Raw genomic sequence first — 22,662 nt, forward strand, 5'->3', positions numbered from 1 at the left:
GCACCATAGTCACTAATGAGCCTAATGTTGGAACTTTGGGCCGGGTGGGCAACTTGTGAGGTAGTCTGGCATTCCTGCCTCTTATGTAGGATTTCCGTGCCCCCCTTGCATGGCCTTATCAATCACACCCCAAATACTCCTTCATAATCCACAAATATCACCGGGTGGCACCAGCAATGGCTGGCTCGCCAACAGTCTGGCTGTCCCTTCCTTCTTTGTGTTTTATTAGCATGTGTTAAATGTATATTTTTAATGTTGGTGTATATATTTTATTTTGAACATGTAAAGCAAAAAAAAGTTAAAAACAAAACAAAATAACAATAAAATGAAATGAATAATAAACCTATACACAACTCATTGAATAACTTCTCATAAACATCACAAATTAAATCTTACATGTTCGAAAAATGGGAGGAAGTATACACTTATTTATTCCTACTCCTTCTCCGCTACTCATCAACTCCCTCTCTCTCCACACATATATATACACATACATACACACACACATATAACACACAAACATATACATAACACATACAAATATGCACGCACACATATATATATATATACAGTTTATAAACAATTATCCAAATTCTATGTACAACACGAATATCACACTGTGTCAATAAACTAAATCTGAACGGTCACCACAGCTGTTCCTCATTCTTATACCTCTGGAAAATATATTTTTTGCACTTCTTAAACTAAGTAATATTTGTGCTTTGCTTGAGTTCAACATCCAAATCATTCCACAATTTCACCCCACAGATTGAAATACACAGACACTTCATAGTTGTAAGAACACAAAGTTTATTTAAATTAAGCTTTCCTCTCAAATTATAACCACCCCCTGTTAAATAACATTTCTTGTATATTACCTGATAGCAAATTATTTCTTGCTTTATACATTATTTGTGCTGTATTAAATTCTACTGGATCCATAAACTTCAAAGCATTTGACTTTAAAAACAGAGAGTTGGTGTGTTCACAAAATCCTACATTATTAACTATCCTGATGGCCCTTTATTGCAGCATGCATAATGGATGTGGGGTGCTTTTGTAAATGTTACCCCATACCTCCACACAGTAATTTAGATATGGCAGTGCAAGTGAGCAATAAACAATGTACAGCGCTTTGTGATTCAGAATGTGCTTTGTTCTTCCCAGAACTGCAATGCTCCTTGCCAGCTTTGCTCACACATGTTTTATGACGTTTCCAACAGATTTTGTGGTTTAATATCACACCTGGAAATTTATATTCACATACTCTTTCTATGTCAACACCATCCATCTTCACTTGTAGCCAAGTGTTTATTTTACAATTTCCAAACAGCATAATTAATCTTTGTTTTGTTCAAATTTAATGTTAATTTATATCAAACCACCTTTTTAATTTTCTCATTTCTGATGTGATCTCCTCCAAAAGTTGCTGTAAATTCTCCCCAGAACAAAAGATATTAGTATCGTCCGCAAATAAAACTAATTTCAATTTTTTGATACTCTATATATAATTTATATTCAGAATGAACAATTTCAGTCCTAATACTGACCCTTGAGGCACTCCACAAGTAATATCCAAGCATGTTGATTTATGCTCACCTATCTTCACAAACTGTTGCCTGTTACTTAAATAGCATCTCAACCGATTCAACATGACCTCCCTGATACCGTACCTTTCCAATTTATCAAGTAATATATTGTGATCAATGGTATCAAAAGCTTTTTTAAGATCTATAAATACTCTCGCTGCATACTTTTTTTTTGCCCATACAATTGGTAATTACTTCTTTTAATTTGATTAGCGTCATACATGTTGATCTGTTTGATCTGAATCCATACTGACTGTCAGTCAGCAATTTGTCCTTCTCAATGAATTTGTCTAGTCTTTTAGCAAAGTGTTTTTCCAGTATTTTGGAGAATTGGGAATGTAAGGAAACAGGCCTATCATTTGTGAAGTGACATCTATCCCCAGTTTTATATAAAGGTATACATTTTGCAATTTTAATTTCTTGTGAATTTACCATTTGGAAACTACAGGTTACAGATGTGCATTAGTGGTTTTGCAATACCATCAATGACTTTCTTGACTATCATCATCTCAATTTCATTCCAGTCAGTAGAAGTTTTGTTCTTACATTTATTTACAATATTCATGATTTCGTTTTCTTCTACTCTTCTAAAAAAAACGTCAGAAGCTTGGATTTCTTTCCCCATAATCACCATCAATTCCCTCTTTGGGTATCTCTGGATCATTGATTTTTTTTCTGCCAATTTCGGTCCCATCCTTACAAAAAAAAAAAATTTGTTGAAACCACTAACCACATCATCCATATTATTTATAGTCTTATCGTTATCGATGAAATACTGAGGGTAACTTGAGTTTCTAGATCCATTTCTAATAATACTGTTTAACACACTCCATATACCTATAATGATGTTTTTATTTTTATCTAATATTTCATTATAGTATTCTTTCTTACATGTCATAATATTGGTTAACTTATTTTTATGTTTTATATTTAATTTCCACCTTTTTAGTTCTATAATTTATGAATTCTCTATATAAAGTTGTTTTTTTTTTTGCAGGCACTTTGCAATCCCTTTGTAATCCATGGAATATCTGTATATTTTTGTTTTCTACTATTGTTTTATTGGATCATTTTTGTCATACAATGTTGTGAATAATTTTAAGAGCGTTTCATATGCTTTGTCAATGTCTTCTTCCTCATATATTATTCTCCAATCTTGAGATAGTAATTAATTTCTAAATACATTCATAGATTCTTCCGACCACACTCGTTTGTATTTCAGTTTATCGACATTCTTATCCTTCTTTTAGTTACTGTCATAGATTGCAAAAAGTGGGAAATGGTCACCGATTTCATTTATTAATAACCTGCTCATTGTATTATTTTCCATATTTCTCCGTGGATTGTCACCTTGTCATGGTGGAGAAGCTTGTGTGGTCCTGAGATCCTGAGAGCGATGCCGTCTGGAGCTATGCTCCTAGTAGGGCCACACATGGCGGTAAGGTTGAGGGGGAGGTCCCTGACAAAGAGCAATCCAAGCAAGAACTCAACGGTGGAACAGGCGGAGGATGATGGCTGACTTTAGTGGAGCGTCACAACGGCTGGGAAGGCGGATGAAGGTTGTAGCAGAAAAGGGTCCCCGGTCGTCTTGGACTTCATGCCATTGGATCCTGACCCAGATCTGTCAAGGACCGTGTGGTGGCTGTCCATGCATCAGTCTCCCCATGTTAACCAAAGTCACACACAGGCGTCCTCCATATAGGGAATCCACCCTAACGCCCTGGATTAAGTCCTATGGTGACCAGCAAGTGGCGACGGGGGCAGGATTGTGAGATCTGGAAGCCCCTAGCCATGAGCTGGCACATCAGGTGGTGGGGTGCTCAATTCAGTCGTTGGACTCTTGGAACGAGGCAGAAGAGCCCTTCGGCAGCTGCACCCACAAATGAGCAGTCCTCTTTAGGATCCACTCTCCTCACCCTACTTGGGGAAACGACTAGAAAAGGTGTCATAAAATAGCCTGCCTCAAACTTACCGACTGGATTACCGCATCCAGATGGATCACCACATGCGGTCAGCCACACAGAAATATGAATATGAACTTGAGCATGGAATGTGTGCACATTGATGAATAGTGCAGCCAGTAACAGACCAGAGAGGAGAACCGCGATCATCACTAGAGAACTGAGAAGATGCCGGATTGACATAGCTGCCCTTTCTGCGGGCAGACAAAGGACAATTGAAGGAAGAGAAGGTGGCTAAACTTTCTTCTGGAAAGGAAAAGCTGCTGAGGGAGCCCAGGATCCATGGTGTTGGGTTTGCCATCAGCCACCTCTCTGAACTTCCTGTGGGAATCAGCGAGTATCTCATGACCATCCATCTGGTGCTTGCCAACGACCAGATTGCGACAGTTGCAAGTGCCTATGCCCCTACTTTAGACTCTGAGGAGGAAGTAAAAGAGACCTTCTATGCCTGCTTGGATGAGACACTGTCTAGAATCCCCAGGGAGGATAAGATTATTCCCCTAGGGGAATTCAACTTCAGGGTCGGCCAGGACCAAAAACCTCTGGAAGGATACCATAGGAAAGGAAGACAACAGGAACATTAACTTCATTGGAGCTCTGCTCCTCAGCAAATAAGTTCAGCAAGACCTCGCCATCACTAACGCCCTCTTTCACCAGAAAAACAAACTTAAAGCATCTTGGAGACACCCATGCTACCAACAGTGGCATCTCATTGACAGATGGACAGATCATCGCCTCATCCGCTCCATGATGTTCATCAAACTCAAGAGGAAGAGGAGTATTCATAAGAAACAGATCCGGCCAAGACTGAACCTTGAAAGCCTGGAGAAACTGGCACCCAGCAGCGACTTCAGGCTTTTCTTGGGGAAAGCCTCCAACAGGAATATCCTGATGACATCGAAGAGCACTGGAACTGGCTCAAATCCATCATCCCAGATACCTGTAAAAACATCCTTGGGTACGTCCAGAAAACACCAGGACTGGCTTGACGAGAATGACTCAAAGATAGGACAGCTCATCTCCAAGAAAAGGAAAGCCTTTCGTGCCTGGCAAGACCAAAAGAGCGGCTCACTCCAGAGCCAAGGCGGATGTCCAGAGCCAGGCGAGGGAGCTTAAGAACTTTTGGTGGACAGAAAAGGCTCTGGAAATCCAGAGACTGGCAGACTCAGGTGCCACCAGAGGCTTATTCAGCACTATTAAAGCAATCTATGATCAAAGCTACCGCAGCTTAAACCCCCTGCGCTCAAAGAAAGGACAAGAACTGCTGAAGGACAATGAGTCCATTAATGCCCGATGGAAAGAGCACTTCCAGGAACTCCTCAACCGTGACAGCACAACTGAACCAGACATTACCCACCTCATCCCCCACAGTCCCATCAGAGAAGACATGGAAGAACCTCCCACTATGACAGAGGTTCAAGATGCCATCAAGAGCCTTAAGAACAAAGCCATCGGTCCAGATGGAATCCCAGCTGAGATCTTAAAGGAAGGTGGACCGGAGCTCCTGTACCACATCCACACCCAACTCCTCAAGGTCTGGGGAAAAAGAAGTTCCCTCAGAACTCAGGGATGCTCTTATAGTGACCATTTTCAAGAAGGGGGACAAGGCTGAATGTGGAAACTACTGGGGCATCTCACAAAGTGGAAACTACAGGGGCAACAGGCATAGTCCTTGCCCGTGTCTCTCGCAAACCAACTTCTACCACTGTCTGCGGAGGTACTCCCAGAATTACAGTGTGACTTCCGCCCATCCAGAGGTACAGCAGACATGATATTCACAGCACGCCAACTCCAGGAAAAATGCTGTGAACCTTTGTACATGGCCCTTCATAGACCTGACAAAGGTTTTTGACTTGGTAGACCGCCAGGCTCTTTGGAGCATACTATCAAGGTTGCCATGACAAGTACATCAGAATATTGAAGCTTTTACATGATGGCATGTCGTTCACAGTGCTTCAGCAACTGCAGCTCTGAGTCCAAGACTTCACTGTGGAAACGGGGGTCAAACAGGGATGCATCATCACACCCACCCTGTTTGGCATCTTCATTGCGGCCACACTTCACCTCAATGGTGAAGAGCTGCCACAGGGGATCCCAATCCTCTACAGAACTGACGGTGGGCTCTTCAACCTTAATAGTTTGAAGGCCAAGAGCAAAGTGAGTAACACCGTCATCATGGAGCTTCAGTACGCGGATGACTGCACCATTGCAGCACACTCTGCTGAAGACCTCCAGGGCATCCTGAATGGCTTTGCCAAGGCATACAGTGATGGGCCTAGCCTTAAATATCAAGAAGACCCAGGTCCTACATCAACCTCCACCCAACCAGTCATCTACCCAGCCCACTATAAAAGTGGACGACACCACTCCTGAAAACATTGACCACTTCCCTGACCTTGGCAGCATTCTTTCCTCAAAAGCTGACAATCACTGAGGTCAACCATCACCTGAGTTGTGCCAGTGGAGCCTACGCCAGACCCAGGAAAAGAGTCTTTGGAGACTGAGACCAAAAGGCTCAAACAAAACCGCTGGTCTACAGAGCCGTTGTCCTCCCCACCCTGTTTTATAGAGCCGGGTCATGGACCATCTACTGCAGGTGCCTGAGAGCCCTGGAACAATACCATCAAAGATTCTTATGGAAGATTCTGAGGATCAGCTGGGAGGACAAATGCACCAACATCAGCGTTTTGGAGGAAGCCATCATGGCCAGCATCACCACCACAATAGTGCAGCACCAACTTCGATGGACTGGTCATGTCATCCGCATGTCCAACACACGTCTCCCTAAACAAATCCTGTACTCTCAATTGAAGGAAGGCCGGTGGGCCCCAGGCGGGCCAAAGAAACACTTCAAGGACAACATCAAGAACAGTCTGAAGAAATTCCACATCACATCGAGCAACTGGGAGCACATTACACTGGACATGCGCTCCTGGAGGAAATTTGTGCAGGAAGGAGCATGAAACAGAACTACACCGTGTCGCAGAGGCAAAGCGAGAGCACCGTAAGGAGAGAGAGAAGGGGGTTCGACGACTACCAACCACCAGCAGTCTCCACTGCCCACGTTGCACCAAGGTGTGTAGATTGCAGATCAGCCTCTACAGACACCTGCAGACCCACAAGTAGACGACCCTATGGAGATGAGAAGACAATCATAGTCGTTTCAAGTGACCACTGATGATGATTATCTTCCATAACATTTGTGAATGTATTATCTATTAGCATGGCACAGTGAGATGTAATTCGGCTAGGTCTAGTGATTTTTGGATATAAGCTCATGCTATACATTGCATTAATAAACTCTTCTGTCATGTTATGCTTATTTGGATTTAACAGATCATATTGAAATCCCCACGGATGAACATAACCTTTCGGAATGTTTTACCAAATATTTCTTCCATCCCTTAAATATTTTCAATATTAGATCCCGGTGCTCTATATATACACAGCTCACAATTACATTTTTCTTCTTTTCCATACAGATTTCAAATGTGATACATTCTAGCACGTTATCAACCGCTATTGTCATGCTTTCCACCACCTAATATTTGAACTTTGTATCCCCTCCATTCTTGTTCTTCCTGTTCATATAATTCAATTCATACCCAATCAATTCAAAGTCCACATCCTCAAGGCTGATCCATGTGTCTGATAGCTATTACATTGAATGGTTTCTTGAATTGACATATATTCTTTGATGTTTTGAAAGTTGGCATATAGGCTTCTGCATTGGATAATTGATATTTTATGATCTGACTTTACCTTCATGTTAAACTGTTCATCTGTGTTGTAGCAGCAATTGTTGTTGATATTGTTGAAGTGTTCTTTAGTTTGTTTTATGTGGGAGGTGGGGGGTGCTTGCAGACTTCACATCATGGAGCTCACGGTATATGGTCAGAGACCGACTTCAGGAACTCCAACCCACGGGAGCGTCGACCGCCCCGACGTGGGAGCTTCGAGCGCCCCGATGGATGGTTCGACTGCCCCAACCGCGGGAAAATAAAGAGGAAAAAGATTGGACTTTTTTGCCTTCCATCACAGTGAGGAATGTGGGGAATCCGCTGTGGCGGATGCTTATGTTAACTTTTATGTAGTTGTGTGTCTTGTTGCTTTTTTTTTTTCCATATGGCTGTATGGTGATTCGCATATCACTGTACTTTAATTGATACATGTGACAATAAAAGACATTGGAAAATTTTGACCATTGAAACCTTAGTCATGTGCCAGAGAATCCCAATATGGATGTTGCATTTCTTCATTGTGGGTTTGAGCACACCCTTGAATGTTTTCCTCTGTTTCCCTGGTAATCTCTTCCCATTACAGAAATTAGAATAAAATGGTATAGTAATATCACAAGAACATATTTGGGATAAATACGGGATGAAAGGTAAAGATAATACTAAAAAACGAAATCCAACAAGGAAAACAAGGCAACTCATTAACCATTTTTTTTTTTAAAGGTTCCTGAACTTGAAACATTAACTGTTTCTCTTTCAACAGTTGCTGCCTGACCTGCTGAATGTTTCCAATATTTTCTATTTTATTTCAGATATCCAGCATCTGCATTAATGTTTAATGTTTAGATTACCTTAGAAATGCAGCCCTTCGGCCCACCAAGTCGGCGCTGGCCAAAAGATCACCCATGCACTAGCTCTATGTTACCCCATCCTGCACATTAGGGGCAATTTGCTGAAGCCAATTAACCCACAAACCTGCATGTCTTTGGAACATGGGAGGAAACCGGAGCACCCGGAGAAAACACAAACAGTCACAGGGCGAATGCACAAACACCGTACAGAGGGCACCCGTAGTCAGGATCAAATCCGGGTCTCTGGTGCTGTAGGGCAGTAACTCTATTGCTGTGCCACTGTGCCACTCCTATTTACTTAACCAACAAATGGCTTGAATGGGACATGTGAATTATTAGAGATAAATAATAAAGAAGCACTTCAAGAAAAGGAGAGAAACAAAGAGGAATGGTACGAGTAGGTTTAAATGGAATAGGTGGGAAAGAGCATTGTATCTGGTATCAACCAGAAGATTGATTGACCAGTTTTTGTTAACTTAATTCTATGCAATTCCATGTAAAATCAAGGATAAGCAGGCCTGCAGATAGAAAACCACAGTAACACCTCAAGACCATTCTTCTCATCTGACACTGAAAATTGCTTTTAAGCCAAAAACATTGATGAAACAAATGAAATTAAGTGCAACTTATAATCAATCCATCAATAAACAGATTAGACAACTAAATAACCTGAAAGATGGTGAGATAGTGATGGTCAATTCTAAATGGAACCAGTCATTAATTCAATTGACCTAGAGCATGTTAATAGAAAATTAAATTATCAACGGGAACATAAGATTTTGTGTGAAATATTAAAAATACGTTCTTTTCAGGGCATTGCATCGGATGTCATTTTAAAAATGTATTCTAAATAACTTTACATGGATTCCGATTATAGAGTTGATATCACATTTGGGTATATTGAAAATTAAAACATTGCAGAACCATGAGAATTGAACAGTGAAGAATCCAGAATTGATACCAACACAGCATGCAATGGACTGGAGGCACGATGGAAGATCAGGAATACATTTCACATGTGCCAATTTTGGTGCATTTTTATGATGTACTTGGCATTGTTAACATGATGTTTTTGAGGACACTATTTGGGTTGGAATGGGAGCAAGCTCGTACCTTGAAGAATGTCTGGGATCCACACATGTAGGGTACTATAGGTAATGTGATAGATGAAGAATATTAGCTACAAGTTAACATTAACAGCTGACTGAACAACTTCTTTTTGACCCTTTGATAACGTTGACTTAACCGCTGCAGTAAAATGCAAGTGTACTCCATGGTACTTTCTGTTATACATTCCTGCCTGTTTCAGATCCTGCAAAAGATGCACCAATATTTAATGTTGCCGTTATTTGAATATTGCAACATTTACACTTGATCCAAAGATAATGATCTTGTAGGCAAAATAAATGTTAAATTATGATGTTTATTTCTTCAAATTGGTAGTGCAGATTATACACTGCTGAGTAGTTAAACAATCACCAGCACAGTTCAGAAACAATTCTAGCAGCAGCTTAAAGTGAAAAACTAACTGACACTAGGAGAGACCCTTTTGCTTTAAGATACAACACTGATTTAACTTGCTTGCACAATCTTCAAAAACTTGTTCAAAGATGACACATCATAAACATTGCCAAAAGTAAAAGTCCATGGGTACATTCTAGGTCACCCTCCAGGATTTGAGATGTTTTGAAAATAAGTTTTAATCATGTAACTATGACAGAAAATAAAAATAAGCAGATTTAAAATAATAAACTGGTGCTTGGAATGATTTGTTTCCTGACCATAGGCAATTCAAAGACAAATGTGAATACAAAAAACATTTGCATGAGTATATCTTTTCAAATGAAGTGACAAACTGATTCCTATAGTTTCCAGCCAACAGATATATTTGCAGTTATCACAAAGTTAAATATATACAGTTAAGTATGATGCATCTTATTGTGGAAAACTTGATTTCATCATTATTATGGTTATGTCTACCTTACTTTTGAATAGGGTGATTAATGATTACTTAGAGCACTGAATAGAGATTTACGTGGACTTACTTAACATCACGATGAAATACTCTCTTCTTAAATTGAAAGAATGTGTGATCCATGTTGAACTTTGGGTTTATTGCACATTGTTATATAGTACCATGAATTCCAAATACTGGGATAAGACATGGAAATTTGACTCCATATCAATTAAAATCCTTGTACAACATATGAATTTTAAGTAATAAAGAAAGCTATCTTCAGCTAGACAATATTCATGGATGTGGTCAATAGAGGCCAATTCTTCATGATTATCATTTGAGCACAACCAGATATAGGAACGCCCCACCACCCGCAAATAATCTGCAACAACCGAGAAAGGATGGGATGTGTTTATTAAGTGAAACGTTTACTATGGTGTTATAAAGTCATGTTTAAGTAATTTTTTTTTTTTATTGCATGATGAGTGTGCACCAAGTTGTTAAATGATCAACATGAATGGTGCATTAAAAAGGTTAAATACAAAAAGGGTACAGAAGCATAGAGGTGTTATGGTTAGACCGATGAAGTTACATCCAATAGCCCTCGGCTATTACATATCATTATTCATTTACACCCTAGAAATGGGTCAACTGTACATGATGTGATTTAGAGAAAATTAATGTGGCGTGTGATACTATAGAGCAGTACAGCTTCTTCCAAGGATATTAATTCTATTCACTGTGCGCCATGGGTCCATCAGGTAATGTGGACAATGAAATACAGAGATTGGTTTTAAAGCCAACCTTAGAGGCAGCCATTTAGGTCAATCTGAATATCTCTACTCCATTTTGTTACTTTTTAGTTACTGTGATATTGTCACAGAACACAACTCGAATGGGTATTTTGAACAATATTACAAAATGCTATATCAACATAATGCAAGGTGAATTGTTCCTAATCCAATAGAAGGGATACCAATAAAACAGCCTGTTAAAAAAAAGTAAGACTCCCATCTTTTTCGATTTAAATTAATCATATTACTGTCCCGAATACGCCTTTAAAAGTGCAACAGAATGCAACAAAACATCCCTGAAATCTCCATGAAGACCGCACCATACAAAATCCATAAAGGAAAACTGCACCAGGTTTTTTTCCCGCCCTTGTCCAATCGCTGTTGGTTGTTTTTCCCAGCACCAATTGCTAAATTAATCCGGATGCTGATGTGCTACACTGAAATGCTCACGGTCGAGTTAGCGCTCTTGAGCCACCCACCTGCATAATGATAAACAATAGATACAAACACCGACCAGATGCAGTTGTCTATTGAGCCCATCCAAAAAGCCTCGCAGTTTACATCTGAATAGAGTTCTTCCTCCAATGTATCAGAAAAAAACCCCATACAGTCCAAAACTTAACAAAAACCAGTGTTTGCTTATTTTTAAGGCTAAAGCACAATTTCTTGATACTTTTCACAACAGCTATTCGCACGAAGTCATTGCAACGCGTCGCAGTTCTCAAGCCGTTAAAGGGCAGGAGTCAAAATCCACTGGAGAAATTGTGCTAAAGTTTTCATACAGTCATTACATTAATGCGATATCAACACGATGAACCCGCCCCAGCAAGACGGAGCTAGATGTAACCCAATTACATTTCATTCTATTATCAATGAAAAATATCATGATTTCACTTGACACAACCTGCAACTACTTATAGATGCAATTAAAACAGTCCTGGTGCGAAGTAAAAAAAAAAACGATTTCAATACGCATCATCAAAATATATGAGAGCGAAAAAAAAAACTTACCGCAGTCCTCACACAAGAGCTTCCCAACATCTTTTTTAAGGTTATTTCTGCCTGTGTCTAATGGAGCAAATGATGTCTTAAATACTAACGGTTCGTCTGTTGGGTCCATGAAAAAGATGTATTTCTGGTTCTTCTCTACTTTGATGCATGGTGCTTCTGATCCGAAATCCCCGATAGTGATGAGCTGGTCCTTCTCCAGTCCCCCGCTATTGACTGGCCACACGTCCAACACTTTGACATTAACACTGTAGGGCTCGGTGGCATTATTTGGGACAGACTGCACCTTGCCTTCGATCACCACCGCTGAACGGTAGGTTTGGTCCTGCAAGGAATTTAAGCTCGGGGAGTAGCAGGCGAACGACACCCCGACGACTAGCATGGCAAAATGGATAGCACCAAGCCTCATCGTTGAAATGCACGCCCGCGCCCGGCTGCAGTGAGAGCGAGCGCTGCTGAGTTGGGAGGCAGAGTTGTGACAAAGTGGACTGCAAATCGCCTCGAGTTGCACGGCTGAGCAAGAGACCTTGCGTAAGTGTCCATGGCATTTGGATGTTTGCATAGGGAAACACGCTCGGAACCGGAAACGGCGTAATACTGTACTGCTGCTTAAACCTGTCACTGCAACCACCAGCAAATATCATCAAAATCCACTTTTATTATTAATCCAACGCGATGCACTTACCGTCTTCCGCTAAGAACAGCGGTTCCTTGGTAATGTTTGCCATGTAGCCGGCGCAGTCGCAGGCTCCCGCCGATGTCACCCAACACCTACCACATCGTCCTTATGATTTCCAGTTCTATTAAGTTCAAATGAAGCTAATAATGCCGTCGCTATGGTAACTACACTGTCAACTAGCTTTCGAGGACTGGAGCTTCTTTCTATATTGCTTGAATCCCAAATCAGCGGCAGTGGATCATTGCAGCATATGTTGCATTAGACAGCTCGCTCTGCAGCTCTGCATACACCCGTCTCAGAAGGTAACCAGATCAAAGCGCTTGCACAGGAACCGGCAAAAACTGTTCATTTTATCATAGAAGACAGCTGGGGAGGGGAAATCCCTTTAAATAACTTGAGCGTGGGTTCGGTGAAGAATAGGTACCTCCGCGTATAATTTATCTCCTCGTATCATTTTCCCCTGTCTTGATCTGTTCCCTACTTGGATGCATTCTGATCACATCCACGGTGTGCTACGGATCTATGGGTATGGGGATCTTCTTCGCTGCTTCGCATCTATTCTGCACAGAAAACGTAGCACCAGCTCTGGAGGAGGGGGAAACAATATAGGAGGAGCGATGAAAAAAATGCAACAGAACACCCACAAAATAGAAGCACAGGTTTTATTCCAAATATGAAAACACCGCACTTTTTATGCGGCTCTGCTGTTTTTTTTTATAAACACAGTGTACATATATGCATTTGTTTTTCACTCTCGGATTATATCCGTTTTTTTTTTAATTTGGGTCCTATGTATGTAAGTACCATTAAACACCATGGTGTGGTATGTAGCTCAGAGGTGACACAGCTGATGACTGCGGACCACCAGTGAGGTGCTACAGTCATGTACAGCGACACCCAGCGACACGGGTGAAATTCGCCTTTTCAGGGCAAAGCCTTCCCTTCAAATTGTCAGCTCGCTGAAAGCTAAAAATCCATGGAGCGACCCTGCCCCAGGGCTACAACACTTGCTTTGGGACTGACTGAAAGGGAATTCATTTCTTACGCGGAAACTCTACCCAATGCGTGAGGAAATAAAAATCTAGTGGCTGAAGAAGGGTTTCGGCCCGAAACGGTACCCATTTCCTTCGCTCCATAGATGCTGCTGCGCCCGCTGAGTTTCTCCAGCACTTTTGTCTATCAATAGAAATCTAGTGTCAGTCTGAAGAAGGGCCGCCATCCGAAATGTCACCTACCCACGATCTCCAGGGATGCTGCCAACTCCAGGACTCTGTGTCTTTTATTTTAGTAACCGGCCACGTTTGCTTAAAAGACTGAACATTCAGCAACTGTAACATTTGCAGGTATTAAGTTTTGGATTTGAAGTACAAATTTTCCCTGCAGGTATACATTCTACTCCAACCGTTTGCCTTCACACGATGTTATCACAGTGTCAGCTGTGACTCAAAGGGAACACTCTCACCCAGGGGGTCTGGTGACTCTGGATTCCAGTCCCACTCCAGTGATTTCAACACATTAATCCCAACTGACATTCCACTCCTGTTTCACGCAGAGTGTATGGAACGAGCTGCCGGAGGAGGCAGCGTGGAAACAGGCCCAACTTGCCCACATCAACCAATATGTCCCATCTCCACTTGTCCCACCTGCCTGCATTTGGCCCATCTCCCTCTAAACCTGTCCTATCCATGTAGCTGTCCAAATGTTTCTTAAACCTTGTGATAGTACCTGCCTCAACTCCCTCCACCGGTTCAAAGTCAAAGTCAAAGTCAAAGTAGCCTTTATTGTCATTCAGACCTTTCGGTCTGAACAAAATTTTGTTGCCTTGCAGTCATACATATAATAAAAATGACAAAAACACACAATAAACACAAATTAACATCCACCACAGTGAGTTCACCAGGCACCTCCTCACTGTGATGGAAGGCAAAAATCTTAAAGTCTTTGTCTCTTCCCTCCTTATTCTCCCGCTGCGCCGAGGCGATCCAGGCTTCGGATGTTGTGACCCCGCCGGGCGATGATAAGTAAGTCAGTCCCGCGGCTGGATTAAAGTACTGCGAAAGGGCCGGTTCAAACTCTGTGGCCCAGGGCGGTCGAAGCTGCCGAAGCTGCGGCCCTCCAGTCCAGCGGACGCAGCTGTTGTTGCGGGAGCTCCGGAAAAACAGGTCACCAACCTGTGACCTGCGAGCTCCCGACGATGTCGTCCACCGGGCCCGTGTACTCGCCACTCTTTGTGTGAAAACCGTTACCCCTCAGGTTCTTATTAAATCTTTCCACCCTCACCAAAAACCTATGTCTGATTCTCGCTTCTCCTACTCTGGGTAAGAGACTCTGTGCATCTACCCAATCTATTCTTCTCATGATGTTGTACTTCTCCACAAGATCACCCCTTATCCTCCTGAACTCAGGCCCTCAAAGTCCTGGCAACATACTCATAAAAATTCAGAAGACATTTAGACAGGTACATGGATAGGAAAGGGATATGGGCCAAACGTGGGCAGGTGGGACTGATGCTGATGGGGTATCTTGGTCAGCCTGTGCAAGTTTGGCCAAAGGGCCTGTTTCCATGCTGTATGATTCCATGCAGTGCTGTGAGTGCAAGAAATACCAACATTCAGATGAGAATAAAATCAAGACTCATCTAACCTACCCTGGATATCATTAAGAGTTTAAGAAAGAACTGCAGATGCTGGTAAAATCAAAGGTAGACACAAAATGCTGGAGAAACTCAGCGGGTGAGGCAGCATCTATGGAGAGAAGGAATTGGCAACGTCAATTGGCAATGTCAGGGGACGGGGTAGGACAAAGAAAGAAAGTGGGCGGAGACAGTGGGACTAGTGGGAGGACTGGGAAGGGGAGGGGAAGGAGAGAGAGCAGTTAGAGAAGTCTTTAAGAAGGAACTGGAGATGCTGGAAAATCAAAGGTAGACAAAAATGCTGGAGAAACTCAGCGGGTGAGGCAGCATCTATGGAGCGAAGGCAAACATCACCTATTTCCTTCGCTCCATAGATGCTCTCACCCGCTGAATTTCTCCAACATTTTTGTTTACCTTCGATTTTCCAGTATCTGTAGTTCCTTCTTAAACATTTTGTCAAACTTCGACTATTTTCTTCGCTCCATAGATGCTGCCTCACCTGCTGAGTTTCTCCAGATAGAGAAGTCAACATTCATACCGCTTGGGGTGTAAACTACCCAAGCAAAATATGAGGTGCTGTTCCCCCAATTTGCACTGGACCTCGCTCTGACAATGGAAGAGGCTCAGGACAGAAAGGTCAGATTGGGAATGGGAGGGGGAGTTGAAGTGCTGGGTCACCGGGAGATCATCTTGGTTAAAACGGACTGAGCGAAGGTGTATAGCGAAATGATCGCCGAGCCTGCGCTTGGTCTCACCGATGTAGAGGTTGACACCTGGAACAGCGGATTTAGTAGATGAGGTTGGAGGAGGTGCAAGTGAACCTCTGCCTCACCTGGAAACACTGTTTGGGTCCTTGGTTGGTGGAGGTAAAGTGACAGGTTTTGCATCTCCTGCAGTTGCAGGGGAAAGTACCTGGGGAGGAGGTGGTTTGGGTGGGAAGGGACGAGTTGACCAGTAGAGTTATGGAGGGAACGGTCTCTGTCGAAAGCAGAAAGGGATGGAGATGGGAATATGCGGCTAGTAATGGGATCCATTTGGAGGTGGCGAAAATGTTGGAGGATTATATGTTGTATGCGACGACTCATGGGGTGGAAGGTGAGGACACGGGGACTCTATCCTTGTTGCGAGAGAGGGGTGGGGTGTATGAGCGGAGCTGTGGGATTTTGAGGAGACCCTAGTGAGACCCTCATCTATAATGGGGGAGGGGAATCCCCGTTTCCTAAAGAATGAGGACATCTTCAATGCCCTGGTGTGGAAAACCTCATCCTGGGCACAGATGCAGCGTAGACGGAGGAATTGGGAGTAGGGGATAGAGTCTTTACAAGACGAAGGGTGGGAAGAAGTGTAGTCCAGATAGCTGTGGGAGTCAGTAGGTTTATAGTAGACGTCGGATGTCCTGGGTATGATATATTTTATGATTGGTCATGGAATCATCCCAGAGCTCTGGCCAATATTTCATCTTCAATCATCATTGTAAAGACGGATCATATTGACATTGCTGTGTGTGGAAAGCTGCTGTGTGAAAATTGTCCGCTGCTTTTTTCCACATTACCAAAGTGCTGCACGATAAAAATATTTCATTAGTTGCAGAGCAGATGGGGCATCAATGTGTCATTAAATACATTATTTAAATTCAAGGCTTAAAGATTAACCAGTTAAAAGCTTAGATAGATCATCAGTTGTTTGTCCAATTAAGATCATCTTTCCTTTGAGGAACTTGATTCGCAAGGTTATCTGGAGCAAAAGGGACCAACATTTTGACTCGCAATCGGACTCCAAGGAATGAGTCAGGATGCCTGGTTAGTTAGAATGTCCGGAGCTACCTGAGGCATGCTAGGCCTAGGTGTGACATATGATGACGGCCACCAACATTGAATCTATTTCAATCTTCTACCAGTGAGCCTGTTTTTTAGGAAATAATTGAGCTCAAAATGAACAAAGCTTCCTCCCATTCCAAGGAAAACTATGACTCACCAAACTAATCATCATTGGTTGGAGTCATCAGAAAACAGAAAATACTGTGAATAAACAGAACATTTCATCTCAAGCCATGCTTATCATGAAAGGTATATGAACTTCACCATGTACTCAAGCAGTATAACACACACAAATAGTCTTTCAGAACAAGGATCTGCAATGTTTCAACATTGTTGGCTTCTGTGTTAGGGACTAAACACCAAAGACAGAATACATTTCCCACCATCCAATAAATATCATCACAAGTCTCGGAATTTGCTCATCAACTTTCTGATCAGTAAATGTCTTCAGCACGGTGAAAAGTCTTCCTCCCCCCATCCTTAACAATTGAAATCTCCAAGCCACCTTGATACTTCAGATGATTACCTAGTGTTCTTGTTACAAACTATTTGCTTCAGTTCATTGCACAAGAATGAACTAAATACAGTAATGATAAATGCAACAATCAATACATTATGTGCAAACAGTAGAATAGTGCAAGACTGTAGGGCAAAATTTGAGTAGTGCTAAATAATATTAAAGTACAATAATTGTTATATGGAAAGGTAGTATCTTTTTTTTTATATGAATAATGGAATAACCGAATGAGGTAAAATTTAGAGCACATGGCAGCATCTCCAAGAATAGGATATGGAAGAGGTGATTGATTCAAGAATCGGATAGCAGCGTGGAAGAAGCTGTTCTTAAATCACGATATCTGAGCTTGCAAGCATCTGTATCTTCTCCCAGAAAGTAGAAGTGAGAACTATGAATTTTCAGGGTAAAAGGAATCCTTTATGACACTTTCAGCACTCGATCCATCACCGCATCAGCATCATTGGACCACGTTAGCTTGTTGGTTATATGGATGCCTAAGAACTTGAAGCTGTTGACCATAGAAACATAGAAACATAGAAATTAGGTGCAGGAGTAGGCCATTCGGCCTTTCGAGCCTGCACCGCCATTCAATATGATCATGGCTGATCATCCAACTCAGTATCCCGTACCTGCCTTCTCTCCATACCGTCTGATCCCCTTAGCCACAAGGGCCACATCTAACTCCCTCTTAAATATAGCCAATGAAATGGCCTCGACTACCCTCTGCGGCAGAGAATTCCAGAGACTCACCACTCTCTGTGTGAAAAAGGTTCTTCTCATCTCGGTTTTAAAGGATTTCCCCCTTATCCTTAAGCTGTGACCCCTTGTCCTGGACTTCCCCAACATCGGGAGCAATCTTCCTGCATCTAGCCTGTCCAACCCCTTAAGAATTTTGTAAGTTTTTATAAGATCCCCTCTAAATCTCCTAAATTCTAGAGAGTATAAACCAAGTCTATCCAGTCTTTCTTCATAATACAGTCCTGACATCCCAGGAATCAGTCTGGTGAACCTTCTCTGCACTCCCTCTATGGCAATAATGTCCTTCCTCAGATTTGGAGACCAAAACTGTACGCAATACTCCAGGTGTGGTCTCACCAAGACCCTGTACAACTGCAGTGGAACCTCCCTGCTCCTATACTCAAATCCTTTTGCTATGAAAGCTAACATACCATTCGCTTTCTTCACTGCCTGCTGCACCTGCATGGCTACTTTCAATGACTGGTGTACCATGACACCCAGGTCTTGCAGCATCTCCCCTTTTCCTAGTCGGCCACCATTTAGATAATAGTCTGCTTTCCTGTTTTTGCCACCAAAATGGATAACCTCACATTTATCCACATTATACTGCATCTGCCAAACATTTGCCCACTCACCCAGCCTATCCAAGTCACCTTGCAGTCTCCTAGCATCCTCCTCACAGCTAACACTGCCCCCCAGCTTAGTGTCATCCGCAAACTTGGAGATATTGCCTTCAATTCCCTCATCCAGATCATTAATATATATTGTAAATAGCTGGGGTCCCAGCACTGAGCCTTGCGGTACCCCCACTAGTCACTGCCTGCCATTGTGAAAAGGACCGGTTTACTCCTACTCTTTGCTTCCTGTTTGCCAGCCAGTTCTCTATCCACATCAATACTGAACCCCCAATGCCGTGTCCCTTAAGTTTGTATACTAATCTCTTACGTGGAACCTTGTCGAAAGCCTTCTGGAAGTCCAGATACACCACTGGTTCTCACCTATCCACGCTACTAGTTACATCCTCGAAAAATTCTATAAGATTCGTCAGACATGATTTACCTTTCGTAAATCCATGCTGACTTCGTCCAATGATTTCACCACTTTCCAAATGTGCTGCTATCCCATCTTTAATATCTGACTCTAGCAGTTTCCCCACTACCGATGTTAGACTAACTGGTCTGTAATTCCCCGTTTTCTTTCTCCCTCCCTTCTTAAAAAGTGGGGTTACGTTTGCTACCCGCCAATCCTCAGGAACTACTCCAGAATCTAAAGAGTTTTGAAAGATTATTACTAATGCATCCACTATTTCTGGAGCTACTTCCTTAAGTACTCTGGGATGCAGCCTATCTGGCCCTGGGGATTTATCGGCCTTTAATCCATTCAATTTACCCAACACCACTTCCCGGCTAACCTGGGTTTCACTCAATTCCTCCAATTCCTTTGACCCGCGGTCCCCTGCTATTTCCGGCAAATTATTTATGTCTTCCTTAGTGAAGACGGAACCAAAGTAGTTATTCAATTGGTCCGCCATATCCTTGTTCCCCATGATCAACTCACCTGTTTCTGACTGCAAGGGACCTACATTTGTTTTAACTAATCTCTTTCTTTTCACATATCTATAAAAACCTTTGCAGTCAGTTTTTATGTTCCCTGCCAGTGTTCTTTCGTAATCTATTTTTCCTTTCCTAATTAAGCCCTTTGTCCTCCTCTGCTGGTCTCTGAATTTCTCCCAGTCCTCCAGTATGCTGCTTTTTCTGGCTAATTTCTACGCATCATCCTTCGCTATGATACTATCCCTGATTTCCCTTGTTATCCACGGATGTACTTCCTTCCCTGATTTATTATTTTGCCAAACTGGGATGAACAATTTTTGTAGTTCATCCATGCAGTCTTTAAATGTCTTCCATGCATATCCACCGTCAACCCTTTTAGAATTAATTGCCAGTCAATCTTGGCCAATTCACGTCTCATACCCTCAAAGTTACCTTTCTTTAAGTTCAGAACCATTGTTTCTGAATTAACAATGTCACTCTCCATCCTAATGAAGAACTCAACCATATTATGGTCACTCTTGCCCAAGGGGGCACATACAACAAGATTGCTAACTAACCCTTCCTCATTACTCAATACCCAGTCTAAAATAGCCTGCTCTCTCGTTGGTTCCTCTACATGTTGATTTAGATAACTATCACGCATACATTCCAAGAAATCCTCTTCCTCAGCACCCCTGCCAATTTGATTCACCCAATCTATATGTAGATTGAAGTCACCCATTCTAACTGTTTTGCCTTTGTCGCACGCAGTTCTAATTTCCTGTTTGATACCATCTCCAACTTCACTACTACTGTTAGGTGGCCTGTACACAACACCCACCAGCGTTTTCTGCCCCTTAGTGTTTCGCAGCTCTACCCATACCGATTCCACATCCTCCAAACTAATGTCCTTCCTTTCCATTGCATTAATCTCCTCTCTAATCAGCAACGCTACCCCACCTCCTTTTCCTTTCTCTCTATCCCTCCTGAATATTGAATATCCCTGGATGTTCAGCTCCCAGCCTTGGTCACCCTGGAGCCATGTCTCCGTGATCCCAACTATATCATAGTCATTAATAGCTATTTGCACATTCAACTCATCCACCTTATTACGAATGCTCCTTGCATTGAGACACAAAGCCTTCAGGCTTGTTTTTACAACACTCTTACCCCTTATACAATTATGTTGAAAAGTGGCCCTTTTTGATTTTTGCCTTGGTTTTGTCTGCCTGCCACTTTTACTTTTCACCTTGCTACCTATTGCTTCTACCCTCATTTTACACCCCTCGGTCTCTACGCTCACACATTTAAGAAACCCTTTTCCTTTAACTCCATCCTCCACTATCCCATTCGACACCTCACCCCCCTTATTCAGTTTAAAGCCACCCGTGTAGCAGTGGCAAACCTGCCTGCCAGAATGCTGCCACACCTGTTAAGATGAAATCCGTCCCTTTTGTACAGTTCCCCCTTACCCCAAAACAGATCCCAGTGATCTAAGAATCTAAATCCCTGCCCCGTGCACCAGTTCCTCAGCCACACGTTCAGGTCCCGTATCTCCCTGTTCCTGCTCTCGCCAGCATGGGGAACTAGAAGCAAACCGGAGATAACAACCCTGGAGGTCCTGCTTTTCAACATTTTTCTGAGCTCTCTAAAGTCACGCTGCAGAATATTCATCCGCTTCTTTCCGACATCGTTTGTGCCGACATGCACTACCACTTCCGGATGTTCACCTTCGCCCTTGATGATTTTCTGCACTCTGTCTGTGACATCCTGGATCCTGGCACCAGGAAGGCAGCACACCATCCTCGCATCCCGTCTGTTGCCGCAGAAACCCCTGTCCGTACCTCTCACGATGGAGTCTCCCACTACAATGGCCTTGCCTGCCTTAGGCCTTTTTGGTTTTGGCTCAACAGCCCTATTCGCATCGCAAGCCAGTCCGCCGCTCAGTGTAAGCACGTCCATCTCGACATGAGTTCTGTTGCTGAGGACAGGGCTGTGATCACCCCCTTGCTTACTGGGCAGTGGTCATTGAAACAGGTCACTTTATTTTTTTTGGGGACTGGAAAGATGGTGCTTTCCAGGAAGTAGATGGGAACTGTAGACTGTTGAAATACGAGGTTGAAGATTATCCTCTTCAAAGCCTTGGATCTGGACTTTAGCAGAGAAGTAGCCTCCCTGTTCATCAACAGTTTCTAGTTAGCTTAGATCCTAATTGTCTTTATCAGAATATCAATGCCTTTATTGATGAAACCGTGACGACTGAAGTATTAAATGGGTGATAACTGAATGAAGTGTTCTTGAACATGTTCCAATCCACCAACTCAAGGCAGCCCTGAGTTGGCTCCATGGACCACTGTCTCCGTAGACCATTGCTGTATTACTCTTTTTTTGGTGGCTCACATTTCAGTCCCTGGCTGTAAGCTGGCAGAGGCAGCAAGACAGATGACCAGACTGGCCAAAATAGGGTGAGAGATGGAGCAATGAGTGTACTTGATGGCAACGTAGCAGCAATCAACAGAGTTAACACTACACATGGTGCAGGAGACATACTGCCCCACAATATACAAAGCAGCTAATTCAATGTCCGAGAAAGAGTAGAGCTAATAGTCCTTGTAAATCTATCCCCTTTTTCTCATTTAAACGCTTCCTTGCTTTATCCTTGACCATCTACAAGAGGATGTTACCCGATTGCATGTTTAAGTCTTCTGAACCATGAAAGGGAAATCTTTGGATACACACCTTATACATGCTAGGTTTAAAGTCATCAGGTTTGTCAATATGTATCAGTTGTTGTGCTGTTAATTCATATTGAAAAACAGGGGTTTTGGAGCGAGAGGTGAAAGTAGGAAA

General features: G+C 42.5%; 1 protein-coding gene across 4 annotated transcripts in view; it reads right to left on the bottom strand.

Moving 5' to 3' along the window:
• Window positions 1–14,904, bottom strand: part of nrg2a (neuregulin 2a) — a 564,112-nt gene extending 549,208 nt beyond the window's left edge. Inside the window, exon 1 of one of the 4 annotated variants that reach the window (XM_055643101.1) lies at window positions 11,901–14,904. In XM_055643101.1, the coding sequence (XP_055499076.1) occupies window positions 11,901–12,459 (559 nt within the window). In that variant the 5' untranslated portion in view covers window positions 12,460–14,904. The remainder of the gene's footprint in view (window positions 1–11,900) is intronic. The other 3 variants (XM_055643098.1, XM_055643099.1, XM_055643096.1) reach the window with 3 other exon arrangements.
• Window positions 14,905–22,662: the final 7,758 nt, after the last annotated feature.

Source organism: Leucoraja erinacea, chromosome 11 (assembly GCF_028641065.1).
Source record: "Leucoraja erinacea ecotype New England chromosome 11, Leri_hhj_1, whole genome shotgun sequence".
Taxonomy (NCBI): Eukaryota; Metazoa; Chordata; class Chondrichthyes; order Rajiformes; family Rajidae; genus Leucoraja; species Leucoraja erinaceus.